Source organism: Garra rufa, chromosome 14, assembly GCF_049309525.1.
Source record: "Garra rufa chromosome 14, GarRuf1.0, whole genome shotgun sequence".
Taxonomy (NCBI): domain Eukaryota; kingdom Metazoa; phylum Chordata; class Actinopteri; order Cypriniformes; family Cyprinidae; genus Garra; species Garra rufa.
Genome location: NC_133374.1, coordinates 37,561,629 through 37,575,824, shown reverse-complemented (window position 1 = coordinate 37,575,824; position 14,196 = coordinate 37,561,629). Strand labels below are relative to the sequence as shown.

At 40.2% G+C, this 14,196-nt stretch overlaps 1 protein-coding gene across 1 annotated transcript in view; it reads left to right on the top strand.

The window, feature by feature from the left end:
* Nucleotides 1–14,196, top strand: part of cep295 (centrosomal protein 295) — a 37,973-nt gene that overhangs the window by 9,178 nt on the left and 14,599 nt on the right. The window contains exons 8-23 of the mRNA XM_073817955.1: nt 1,178–1,327; nt 1,417–1,650; nt 1,741–1,853; nt 3,119–3,301; nt 4,226–4,293; nt 4,369–4,606; nt 4,676–4,975; nt 6,065–6,218; nt 6,786–6,941; nt 7,048–7,209; nt 7,325–7,353; nt 9,202–9,283; nt 9,395–9,565; nt 9,638–9,769; nt 13,310–13,407; nt 13,513–13,945. Coding sequence (XP_073674056.1) covers nt 1,178–1,327; nt 1,417–1,650; nt 1,741–1,853; nt 3,119–3,301; nt 4,226–4,293; nt 4,369–4,606; nt 4,676–4,975; nt 6,065–6,218; nt 6,786–6,941; nt 7,048–7,209; nt 7,325–7,353; nt 9,202–9,283; nt 9,395–9,565; nt 9,638–9,769; nt 13,310–13,407; nt 13,513–13,945 — 2,703 coding nt within the window. The remainder of the gene's footprint in view (nt 1–1,177; nt 1,328–1,416; nt 1,651–1,740; nt 1,854–3,118; nt 3,302–4,225; nt 4,294–4,368; nt 4,607–4,675; nt 4,976–6,064; nt 6,219–6,785; nt 6,942–7,047; nt 7,210–7,324; nt 7,354–9,201; nt 9,284–9,394; nt 9,566–9,637; nt 9,770–13,309; nt 13,408–13,512; nt 13,946–14,196) is intronic.

Below are 14,196 nucleotides of genomic sequence, written 5' to 3'. Positions count from 1 at the left end.
AAATGGAATTTATTCCTGTGATGAAAAGCTGATTTTTTTTTTTTTTTATCAGCTGTTACTCCAGTCTTAAGTGTCACATGATCCTTCAGAAATCATTCTAATATGCTGATTTATTATTAGAATAATCAATGTTGGATAATATCAACAGTTGCTGCCAAATATTTTTTGGAACCTTTTTTTTTTTTTTTTTTCTCCCCCAGGATTCTTTCATGAATAACAAGTTTAAAAAGTACAGTGTTTATTCAATATACATATATATATATATGTGTGTATATACACACACACACATATATACACACTTTCTTGCAAACTACTTTTCTTTTCCCACGTGAGTCAGTCCGTGTCAGTCGTGCTCTTTAACCAATCAGATGTGACCTCGCCATTTCAACCAATCATAACCCGCCAGGAGCGCAGCCTAAATCCTGTTTACATGAACTAAACCTGCTCCAGAGCAGGTTTAAGCTTGCGCACCTGTTGCTATGACAGCAAGTCCAGGATGAGCTTCGAAGAACCAAACAATCCAAGATCATGCCAAATCGTCAACAATCAAATCCAGCTAACTTAGTTAGCGAGGTACGAAGAACGGACCCCAGAAGTGGTGAAGAAATGGTTAGCAGACAAAAACATTAACGTTTTGCAGTGGCCTAGCCGGAGTCCTGACTTAAATCCAACTGAGAATCTATGGAGGAAGCTAAAGATCAGGGTGATGGCAAGGAGACCCTCCAACCTCAAAGAGTTGGAGCTCATTGCTAAACATAAATGGGTTAAAATACCAGTGGAGACATGCAAAAAGCTGATCAGCAATTACAGGAAGCATTTGATTGTTGTAATAGCCAATAAAGGCTTTTCTATTGATTATTGAGAAGGGTATGAATAAATTTGAACATGCCACTTTTTGTTCAAATGTAAAGGGTTTTTTTTTTTTTTTTTTTTTTTTCACAATCATGCCTCTTGTACATCTTATCTTCTGTTAGACGTCTGTGTCATTTCTAATAAAAAAAAAATGCTGGTTGAATAAAAGTCAGTCAGAATTTGCCAGGGGTATGAATAATTTCAGGCTTGACCATAGATCGTACTGTTTTGAGTGGACCAATAACATTCTAAACTAGTGTGTGATGTTAACAAGCTCTTTTGCTTTTGTTGTTTATTGATCGTCTCATCATGTGATCTTCTCCAGAGGTCAAAGGTGACTTGGTGCTGCAGCTGGTGCCCGAACCTCTTCCTTCTCTGTCTGCTGCTAGTCATGATGAGGAGCTGGATGTGACCCTTGACCCTGAAAATGCACCTGAAGGAGAGGAGCCTGAGACTCCAGTCACTGAAACTCCAGGTGGGCAGCCAATCAGAGAGCAGGTGTCATCTGATTAGACCGCAGTCAAGACTGAAACTTCAATAATGGTCTGTGTTGTGTTTTGGCAGTATCTCCTCCGGCTGACCCAGGCAGACGGGCTCTGACCAGACTGCTGGAGCGCATCAGGAGGCAGAGAGATCAGAGGACCCGACAGCAGACCGCTGATACGCCAGTGACGTCACATGAGGGAGACGCTGAGGAGGAAGCTTTGAGTGTTGAGACGGGATCATTAAGCAGCCAGGAGAAGGCTTCAGGAGGCAGTTTAGAGGAGCAGACGCCCAGCACAACACACACTGATGATGGTAAACGTTCAACTTTTTTTTTTTTTTTTTTTAAATCAAACTGCTTTTAGGGACTCTTAAGATGTTCTCCTCTCTGATCTCATTCCTCAGCTCCTGATGTAAGTGATGAAGCTGTTGTGGCAGGAACACTGCTACCGCCGGAGGAGCGGGTCCATCTGATGCCAGAGAGCGAGAGGAGAGCACATATAGACCAGCCCACCCATGTGAGTTAGGACATCACTGTCTGTGTGGGTTATATGGGACATGTGGCACTAATAAATCTGCTGTCCTCATACAAACAAGCATCATTCCAGTATGTGTTGATCATTAAGACTTTGTTCAAAATGCTGAGCTGTGATGACTCTACTGTACCTGATGTGCTTGTCAAACACTTGCACTCTATGAGGGTATCTACACTTGAGCTGAGCTCAGACATCAGCGATATCATGAGGACACCAGCATGCTCTGATATTGCACTTATTATATGGATATTTACCAGATTACAAAAAATACATGGACATGAAATTAAAGAAGTTCACTTCCAGAACAAAAAATGTACAGCTAATTAACTTACCCCCTTTGGTATTCCAGATGTTCATGTCTTTCTTTCTTCAGTCGTAAAGAAATAATTTTTTTTAAACATTTCCGTGGTGCCTTAAGTTTGAACTTCCAAAATGCAGTTTAAATGCAGCTTCAAAGGGCTCTAAACGATCCCAGCCGAGTCTTATCTAGCGAAACGATCAGTTATTTTCTAAAATTGATCATTTGTATTTTTTCTAACCTCAAATGCTCGTCTTGTTTATTCTCTGCAATGCGCATGCGAACTCTGTTATCCGGGTCAATATAGTTAGGGTATGTCGAAAAACTCCCAAAAACCTACACTGCTGTTTTACCCTTATTTGTAAATGGTGTTTGACCTTTGCGTTTTTTTTTACTTTGTAAACACTGGGTCAGTCGACATACCCTAACTGTCTTAAACCAGATTACACAGAGTTTGCATGCGCATCAGAGAATGGACAAGATTCGTGTTTGAGGTTAAAAAGTATATACATTTAATTTTACAAAATGACCTAAAAATGGCTAGATAAGATAAGACCCTTCTTCCTCGGCTGGGGTCGTTTAGAGTCCTTTGAAGCTGCATTTAAACTGCATTTTGGAAGTTGTTTGGGGCACCATTGAAGAACACTATATGGAGAAAATTCCTAAAATGTTTTCCTCAAAAAACATTCTTTCTTTAATCAATAAGAAATTAAGACATGAACATCTTGGATGACAATGGGGTGAGTACATTAACTGTAAATTTTGTTCTGGAAGTGAACTACTCCTTTAATGAGTTTAATCTGGTTTAGTGTCTAACTTTGTTTGCATGAAAAGAGACTGCAGCGTAGCACATATATGAGAGATTTTAATCCGAAACACAGTCTTCTCAGTTCCTTGTTGTCGTGGGTGACTCCAGCTCTAACATAATCCTGATTGACCTCTTGTCCAGGTGGAGGTGCTCTTGAGACAGCAGCAGGAGCAGCTGGCTCGGCTGGAGGAGCTGGAGGAGAAACGACGTGAGCTGGAGCAGCGCTTGAGAGATGCTCAACAGACCAGCAGGGCACTGCATGAAGCTGCTCAGAGGAATGCTGGGATTGAAGAGAGCACAGCACTTCCTGAATCGCCTGCAGAGGTGCGATTATTCAAACCAGACTGATCATGAATGATATACTGCCGAAAACATAAATCAGTCATTTTCTCAATGTGCAGGAGTTTTGCTGTTTTAAGTTAATTTGATTAATACTCATCTTTAGAGGCGTGCACTAATGATCAAACATGTGGTCAGTGTGGAAGCATTTAAAACTGTCTGAGAAAGACACAAAAATCATTCCAAGCAGCGACAGCGAGAGACTGTTTAGAAGCGCATCGCATGTCTTCATGAGAAGAGAAAGGTTACTGTATGATGACTGAAATCATCCATTAGTCAATCAACTCCAGAACGTTCTGTTGTCTAATACACCAGACACCAATTGTGTTTATTCTGACAGCAGCTCCTTAGCCAGGGTTCAAAGACCAAAGATGACAATCATTCACAAATCTGCTGCTGCCAGCAAAAACTAGGACTGAGCTCTTCTTGCGGGTTTACCACTAAATAAAAGTCAACATTTAGAAATGTTAGTATTGGCATTTTACTGTTGTTCTGTCAAATAAAATAAAAAAAGACAAATAATGACAAAAAAAGACAAAGACAGCTCTATTAATACATTTATACATTTATTAATAAATTTATTCTAACATTCTCCTTTGCTCAGCAAGGCTGCATTTATTTGAACATTAAAAACACATGCCTGATTCTAGAAGGGGGTCTTAAAATATTATATTACTATAAAGAATATTATTTTACTAACTTACAAATTTTAAGTTAAAGTGTGCTTTGTTGGTAGGCTATAATGTCTACTAGAATGTTAATGTTCAGTTAAATATATTTTTAAACTGTTTTGTAATTAATTTGTTTCTTTTAAAGGCAAGACAAAACTGTAAAAAGCAAATATTGGCTATTTAATTTATGCAATGGTGAAAAAAATTGGTAGGAAAAATCTTTTGGCTGTGTGTGCAGGTTTGGCCAGATGTCACGCACACGCAGAGACTCCATCAGTACCAGCAGAGACTCCTGGAGCAGAACAGGTCTGACTGAAACACACACTGCTGCAGTAATGCACCTGACATATCACATGTGTGACTGTGTGCTCTTCTCCACAGGCTTCATAAGAAGTGTGTAGAGGAAGCTCGTCGACGGCTGGAGGAGTATCAGCATACTCTAAAATTAAGACACGCCATGAACAGCACATCAGCAGCGCTACAGCAGCCCTGTCTTCCTCTGGAGACACAATCTGACCACCGCCCTGCGCTTCCTCCTCATCTCAAACCTGACCCTCGTGTCCTCCATCCAGGAAAAGCACCTGCTAGTCAGCTTCAGTATCGTCCTGCTCTGTCACAGGTTAGTGCTCATCTTCATCATGCTACCATCCTCGTCATTCATCAACCTCACAGCCTCTGTTTTCCTCAGCAGCCTCGTGTCAGCCCGCAAAACCTCTCTGGATCTGATTCCAGCCGCCCCTCAGTCCTCTTAGAAGGCTCCCCGCAGGATGAACAGGAAGACGGTATTCCTGAGCAGGACCGGCTTCCTCTTCCTCCCCCCTCTGTGGTTCTGGAGCTCCTGCGGAGCCGGCAGGCTAGCGGGTCAGTGACGGCACCTTCGCTGCTTCAGAGTGAGACGGAGCGAGAGCAGCCATCTGTGGAGGCAGACAGACAGGAGATGAGGAGACAGAGAGACATCCTGCAGGCTCTGATCACAGCAGACCGACAGGTAAACCTCACCTGACCAGCCAACATGACACGCATCTGTTTGTTTTCACCAAGCACCACACAAGCAGAAAGCTTACCAGTAAATAAGTATGAAATAAACTATGCAACAGTCTCAACTTTTATTAAAGTAATAATTCACCTACAAAATTAAGTTTTAAAGGGGTCATCGGATGTCCATTTTCCACATGTTGATATGATTCTTTAGGGTCTTGATGAGAAGTCTATAACATACTTTTGGTTAATTTCTCAATGGTAGTGTAAAACAATTTTTACCTTGTCAAAATCAGCCCTTGTTAGTGCGAGCTATTCTGTTGCATGTTCCTTTAAATGCTAATGAGCTCTGCTTGCCCCGCCCCTCTCTACCGTGGGATGATGAGCCGTAATGTTTACTTTAGCCGCGTTTAGTTGTGAAACTTGCTAACTAGCACATTAATAAGAAATGCATCTTTGCAAACGGCCTACAACCCCTTATCACTTCTGCTGTGGGTGAAGCTGCATCACGAATGATTCACACGAACATAGACGCATATGTAGATCAGGATCAGTGCTTTCCTTTCAAAAACGAAAGTAACGTTAATCGTCTGCGTCTTCAGCGGCTCAGATGTCGGGAGTAAATGACTGCTATGTTCATTATTACATCCAACAACAGAACACCTCAATCGCTCAATCTGAGACATTCTTGTCTTCCTCTGCACTTGAGTCACACAATGGCGATCAGAGTCGGACTGTTTCAGCTCGGTGAGGGCGGGGCTAATGTAAGGTGCTCATGTCAATCAACTATCGTGGGAGGGGCCTCTGTCTGTGTGTCGTCACACCCACAAGAAGCTGAGAATGACCTGATTTTAAAAAGGGGATATCACTTTTAAAGATTAAAACAATACCACTGGGTGTATGTTTATCATTGTGGGGTGGTTGTGTTCACAAACTGCCAACACACATTAATGTTCAAACAACATGTAAAAGTGAGTTTTGCATCTGATGACCCCTTTTAAAAGATGTATTAAACCTAAAGGTGTTTTCAAGCCAGCAGTATTTTTGATCTGTGCATCACATCATTGACTCTTACAGTAAAGCACTGCTCCTCTTGTAGGGTTTAGCATCGAGCTCTGGTGATGTTCAGACACACCGGATGACTTTGAAGTCTTTGCTAAATGCCATTGAGGAAGCTAACGGCCACAGTGAACCCTCAATGGCACCCATTCAGCAGGACAGAGCCACTCTCTCCACAGCAGTCCTCTCAAACGGTAAATTCAGTGCTCACACACACAGGGCTGGGTTATAATAATCTTCTCAGTTCTTTCTGGTACTCTAATCTGATTGGCTGTTGTAAAAATACATGTGACCCTGGACCACAAAACCAGTCATAAGGGTCAATTTTTTTTTTTTAAATTAGGAGTTATGACATCTGAAAACTGAATAAATTAGTTTCTTAGGATAGGACTATATTTGTCTCAGATACAGATATTTGAAAATATTGGAATATTGAGAAAATTTGTAATTTTGACCCATACAGTGTTTTTTGGCGTTTGCTGCAAATATACCTGTGCTACTTAAGACTGGTTTTGTGCTTTTTTTTTTTTTTTTTTTTTTTTTTTTTTTTTTTTTTTTAAGTAACAAAGCATATTGTGATTATTTATAGCATTCCAGATATTCAATAATGTTTAGTGACGTTTTGTTAATGCATCAACCAACACTACAGACTGAAAGATTTTGGGAAGTGATATTGGTTCATTAAAAAAAAAAAAAAAATTATATATATATATATATATATATATATATATATATTAAAATGTGCTGGATGTGTCTTGTAGATTGTGTTCATGATCCAGCCCCAGTGCATCGTGGGAGAGTGAGGCCACCCGTGTCTCGTCCACCTGCCCGTTTGGCCTTCTTACGGCGGATGGAGCAGCATGAACTCAGTGCTATACTGGAAGTGGACACTCCAGTCAACATGAGTCTGGACACAGGTACACAAGCTCACCTGAGCTCCAGCACACACCTCATGTCATCCTCATTCAGGACAAGTGTCTGACCTCATGTGACGAGTCTGTGCTCTGTGATTGGCTCCTGCAGAGCTGCAGTCTGTTGATGTGAGTGAGTCCAGCAGTGCGTCTCTGCCCGCCGTCTCCTCTGAAGACACTCACAGCGGTCACAGTCAGGGGTCACAGGTCACAGGCAGAATCAGCCGCATGTCCTGGAGAGAAATGCTCCTGCGTGATGGAACAGCCTCAGAGAGTAAGAAACGGCACATTCACCGCAGCTCTGCTTTAGAGCCCAGAGTTTCATTTCACTGGCCCTGTTTCTCTATGGTTATTTCTGCTTTAACACTCTTGTCCTGTTCGTTTCTTAGGTCCCTCCAGCATGAATCACCAGCAAGAGGTAAGACTGTGTTCAGTGTCTCACCGATGGTAATCCGATCACGTGACACACACAACCTCAGTGACGGCTCCTCTGAGATCCACAGATGTGTTGATCAGTGATGAAAACTAGCCAAATCTGAGCGTGCCATCACCAGTGATTATGCCTAGAGAAGCTGTCTGTGTTTGTTTGCTTTTTTTTTTTGCGCTTTTGTGTGTGCAGACGTGTGTGTGTGTGTGTGTGTGTGTGTGTGTGTGCGTGCGTGCGCGCAGACGTGTGTGTTGATGTATGTGTCTGAGCAATGATGAGAGTGTTTTGCACCTGAAGTACATGTGAATAAACGCATGTATGGCAATGAAGGTCTCTACACTTGAACTGAGCTCAGTTTGTTTATACAGTCTTACTGAGCCACGGCACATAGATTGCAGGGCTTGGCATTAACGCTCCATTAACCCTACACAAGTAGCCTAACCAGATTAAAACATCAACAGCCAAAAACAACTTGGCAATCACCAAAACGCAAACCAAAATCACGACACTCCACCACATGAATGGCTAATTCAATGGCATGTGAATAAATGCAAATATTCACTAAGAATACCCAGTGAAGACACTGATGCGAGGCTCACTCCCTCCAGGAGAAATCAAAACGCGCAACACAAAAAAAACTCAGATGGAAAGTTTTTCTATTTAAAATACAGTTAGTTAAGCAACATCACACGTTTTCACCATCACAACTGTTCAATAGTTCAATAAGCAAGTCCAATAAAATTAGGTCACTTACATTTTAGGTGCAGTATTGCAGACTGCTTTTGTTCTATTTCAGCAGCAAAAATAATTTCAGAGACAGCAAAACCACAGTGCATCTTACAGCAACCAGACGATTCATTGCTGAATAATTCATTGTTTTGAACAAATCGGTTGAGTCAAAGTTTCATTATCCAATGCTCAAACATCACGACGACTCGGTCATTAGACAGTTGCCATACTGGTGTTGTAAATTTGTTTAAAAGTATAATTTCCCCTAAAATTTAATGTGGATTTAAAAAAAACAACAACAACAAAAAAACTTGATCTCATAACCATTATTTAATTCAGTTGTGTTTTTTTGCAGTGTCAGTTATTTAATTTGATAATGTATAGATGACAATATTCATGTTATTGTAATAAAATTTATAGATCAAATGTAAAAATTTGAAATGAAAAAATTAATGAAGTTAGAGGGGAAAATGCCCTCTATAAAGAAAAAAAAGCCCTTGAATTAAATATAAAAAAAAAACATGCAGATTTGTCACAGCTGATAGAAAACTGATGAGAATATTGCTTGCACAATAAATCATATTTGCAAAAAAGAAAGATCATGTATGTGTATGTATATATGTCAAGCCCGAAATTAATCATACCCCTGACAAATTCTGACTGAAGTTACTTTTATTCAACCAGCCATTTTATTAGAAATGAGACAGACGTCTCCCAGAAGATAATAAGATGTACAAGAGGCATCATCGTGGACTATGTGGAATGGTATAGAACTTTGGATTTTCCCATAGACTGACAGTTTGCAAAGGGTATGAATAATTTTGGACATGCCAGTTTTTGTTCAAATGTAAATAAAAGCGGAGAAATATTTTTTTTCCCACAATAATGCCTCTTGTACATCGTCGTCTTATCTCTTGGGAGAAGCCTGTGTCATTTCTGGAAAAAAAAAAAAAAAAACTTGCTGGTTGAATAAAAGTAACTTTATGTCAGAATTTGCCAGGGGTATGAATAATTTTGGGCTTGACTGTATATAGGAAGCCTTCCTGTAACGAATCCCAATTTAACCCCTGTTCATACTGTGTGAAACTGTTCTCTGTGTTTGTTTGCTAGAGCTTTAGAGCTGTTGATCCAGACCATCTCTCATCAACTACGATCTCAACAGGAAGCTACTCGACTAGTGACCACGAGCCAGGTGTGTTTGATCCTTTGCATTCAGAGTTTGTTCTGGAACTTGAGAGTCTAGGTCAGTCCTGTACGAGGGTGTGTTTCAGGATCAGAGCTCATGTCTGCATCTCTTTCTCAGATGCGTCTCATCTCTGCATGGAGCCTGATGTTTGCAGCCCATCACCCAGATCCAGTTCCTGTCACGTGACCCCTGACCAGGTGCAGGAGATGAGAGACTCTGTGCAGCAGATCATAGATAAATACAGCATAGAGCTGAACGCTTCACTGAGACGCACAGGAGTGACCGCAGGTGAACATGGCTTCAGTTTTAGTGTATTAGATGTGTGCAGGAAGCATAGATGCTGACATGTGTTGTGTGCAGGTGACACTAGTTCAGCGTCTCAGTCCTGGTCCAGTGTGCTTCAGGAGGAGTGTTCACTGCGTGATGGAGACTCGACGGAGCACAGGAGCTCTATGAGTTCAGCTGCAGCTCTGTCCAGCTCTCAGCTCTCAGGTGACTCCACTTTCTCTGACCTTTGACCTCCAGCTTCATTTGCTTAGTTGTGCAGACACTCTGATTTCAAACAGTCATTCTACGTACAATTGTTTACCTAATAAATAAATCAATTCATTAGATGCAAAGTTGCATACAGCAATTACAGTGGCATGCGAAGGTTTGGGAACCCCTTGCAGAATCTGTGAAAATGTGAATCATTTGAACAAAATAAGAGATCATACAAAATGCATGTTTTTTTTATTTAGTACTATCCTGTTTAGGATATTTTACAAAAGATGTTTACATTATAGTCCACAAGAACAAAAAAAATTACCTTTTTCGTTCTTAATACTGTGTGTTACATGGATGATCTACCACTGTTTAGTGATAGTTGTTCATAAGTCCCTTGTTTGTCCTGAACAGTTAAACTGGACACTGTTCTTCAAAAAATCCACCAGATTCTTCAGTTTTCAGTTTTTTGAACCCTTTCCAACAATGATTCTGAGACCCATCTTTTCACACTGAGGACAGCTGAGGGACTCGTATGCAACTATTACAGAAGGTTCAAACACTCACTGATGCTCCAGAAGGAGAAAACATGCATTAAGAGCCAAAACTTTTGAATGGGTTGAAGATGGGTTTTCTTGAAATATCATTTTCTTTCATTTAGTACTGCCCTTCAGAAGCAACGGAACATATTAGTTTCTTGGAAGACAAATCAAAGTACAATTTACCTTGATCTTCAAATTCAAAAAGTTTTCACCCCCGGCTCTTAATGCATGGTTAACCCTACAACTCTCCTTAAGTAGGTTTTATCTTTACTTTCTTTGGGGTCAGATTGACCCCAAGGATTGAAAGTGTGATTCCATAATGAATTATACATTTTTAATATTATAAACTATATATCATTTTTTTCGTTTACTTCTCAACTTTACAGTTCTGCTGTGTTTTCATGGATAGTTTGTACTTTTTTACCCATTTACTGCACAATTACTCAACTACGCCACCAAGTGGCTTATAAAAAAAATATTTTTAATAAAAAAATCACCTTAATGATGATCTAAATTTAATCTAAATTGTTTTTGGACATTGCTCTGTGTTAGGGATACAGTACTGCTATCTACAGGTTAGTGGAAAACCTTTGAAGATATAGTTAAAGAAAGAAAGTGCAATGACCACATACATCCAGCAGAGGCCCTTAGGGACTAATTTCATTTTCACTTTATTTTTCTTCATGCTTCAACTTCTCCTCACAACTTTATGATATATATTTTGTAAATATATATATATTTGAACATTCTAAAATAAATAAAAAATGTGTTTTTTTGTAAAAGCATAGAATTTTTGTTTTTTAGATATGCTGAATTTTTGTCTTTCATCTTTCTTTTATCTGCACTTTTCCCTCTCTTCTCTCTCTTTGTGTGAGTGTGTGGGGGGGAGTGTTTTTTTTTTTTTGGGGGGGGGGGGGGGGGTAGGGTTGTGCCGATAGACGATAGTATCGTGTATCGACGATAGTCAGAGATATCGCCTGTTGCTGATGCCTTTGACGATAGTTAGACGATTATTATTATTATCCGTCAACAAAGAACTTAACTTTAGCAATGCAGCACAGAGAGTCTGTTCTAGGATGCTTCAGAAACTTGCCGCGGTATAAACACACGCATAGAGAGGCCACCGCGCCTTAACGCACCTCGTGCAGTGAGAATGGGAGATTTTCATCATCCAGTACGGTGGTACATTAACTGATTCTAAAGGGAGTGTTATATTATATTAGCATTGCAGTCATTAGGATAACAGAGGTAATTAATTTACGATGTATCATAATCAGTCTGTATACAGTAAACATAAACATTCATCTCAGTAACGTCTATAGGCGTTAATTAGAATTACGATGCGATCAGATGGCGCTAAACATACGCACGTGAATTACACGCGCGTCACTTCTCCGCATTCAATATGAACTTAACTACAACATCACCTGATGACAACCTTCAGACATACAGCGGTAACATTATCGCAATATGACGGGTAAAGAAAGATTCATTCATTTACATTCTGGCACGCACATTTACAGCTCACTCACTGACGATAGCAGAGAATGAAACCGAAAGTAACTTGAACAACTCCGGCAGAACTATAGTCAACGCTCTGTACACGCACAACTTAATCATATGCCAAAAGAAAGTCTACCTTTACAAAACGAATAAGGAATTTAGTACAGAGATAATTAATTAAATTAGCACGATAGTATCGTGTATCGGCGATCTCTCAGGCTGACGATAGGGCGATTTGAAAATTGAGCATATCGCCCAACACTAGGGGGGGGGGGTGTTTGGGGGGTGCTGTGTGGTGTGTTTGTGTAGAGTTGTGTGTGGGTGTGTGTGTGAGTCAACATGCATGTTCCATGTTGCATTTGTGCTCTAGTACCAGTCTTTCATTTATGTATGAACATTTTCAGATTTATAGCAGATGTTGATTCTTTTTATGCCAATTTCTATATAAATGCTCCCTGTTGCAGTTACACACGTGTGTGTGTGTGTGTGTGTGTGTGTGTGAGATAGAAAGTTCGTTCCACTTTGAGTTTATGCTGTAGGACCAGGCCTTTATTTAAATGTTAATTATTTTAGATTTAAACTGGATTTACTACTTTTTTTTGGACAAACGAAATGAAAAAAAAAAAATAGCTTTTTTTACTTTTCCCATTCATTTTCAATGTGGGGTCAATCTGACCCCAAGGAGAGGAAACGGTAAAATTTTTTTTTACACACCTTTAGAACAACCGAATTAAGTCCAGATTTTTTTTTGTGTTTTTAGATTGATTGATTATTTAGGAAAAGTCACAGAGTCTCATGCCCCTGAGATTAAGGGAACTTTATAAAAAAAATGAAGGAAAACTCCAGTGGGGTCAGCCTGACCCCAAGGAGAGCTTAAGGGTTAATAGTTGCATATGAGTCCCTCAGTTGTCCTCAGTGTGAAAAGATGGATCTCAAAATCATACAGTCACTTTTGGAAAGGGTCCAAATATGCAAAAGATGCTAGAAAACTGAAGACTTTGCAGGATTTTTCTGAAGAACAGTGCTTCAAGGCAAACAAGGGACTCATGAACAACTATCACTAAACAAACAAACAGTTGTGGATCATTCAGGGAACAACACAGTATTAAGAACCAGGGGTCATCAAACTTGTATTAATAATCTCAGCTATTGTTTTTGTCTTGTGGACTATATGTAAACATCTTATGTAAAATATCCTACTCAGGACAGTACTAAATAAAAAATAAATAACATGCATCTTGTATGATCTCTTATTTTGTTCAAATTATTCACATTTTCACAGATTCTGCAAGGGGTTCCAAAACTATGCATACCGCTGTATCTCACAACAGAAGCAAAATTTGAAGACTTGTTAAGCAAAATGAACAAATCTGCAGTGAATCTGCCAAATTATAATTCTGTCACTGATTAATTTATTTTGTAGTTTTCATTTATTCAGAGGACAGAACAGTTTTTTTTGACAACATAACAGCATACTCTGGGCTGAAGAGTCTTGTTTCTCCAGGTGTTTTCCAGCCACTACAGCCCTATCCAGACATTGACTCCTCCTCTTCATCTTCATCTAGAAATGCAGTGCAAGAAGATCAGAGCAGTAAAGCACAGGTAGTGTGTGTGTGTGTGTGTGTGTGTGTGTGTGTGTTTTGTTTTTATTCTCCTGACTGTGTTCCTTTGCACATTTCCATGCTAATCTCTGCTTGATCACATCAGGGCTGGAGCGAGACTGTAAACCGGATCCTTGAGCGCCTGTCCGTTCAGTTATCCATCAGACAGAGCGAGCAGGGTCACGACACCACCCCTGCGGAACCGTCCCGTCTGTCGTCCTCTCCCATCATGAGGCAGAGCTGGGCCGCTCCTGTCTCAAACACATCACAGACAGACCAAAGCACACACTCAAGTGCTGAAGATCAGTCAACATCTGATCAGTTTGACGCCTGTGAGTCTGTTTTGAGTCGGGTGATAGGGAAAGCGTCAGATATCGGTTCATCTCAGGTGTTTGATCAGAGCAGTGTCCTCGCTTATGGGCCGGAGGAAGTTTGTTCAGCTGCAGGAGCAGTGCTGTGCTTCAGTCCGGTCAGATCATCTCTCCAGCCATCAGCATCACAGATAATGACAGATGATACTCTGACTGACGCCCCTCATGGTAAATGACCGACACACTACAGTCTTCACAAAGCAGAGTCGTGAAGATGTTCCTCAGAAAATCCTGCATTATAAATTACAAAATTAACTATAACAGTGCATTACGACAGTGCTGTTGATTGTTCCACTAAATCTGCTGCTCAAGTTCTTGAGCTAAACAACAGGGATTATTGGTAACACAAAGTGTTAAATATAATTAATCAATCAGCGTTTAACCGCAAAAAGACGTCAGCATAACAGCTTGAGATCAAT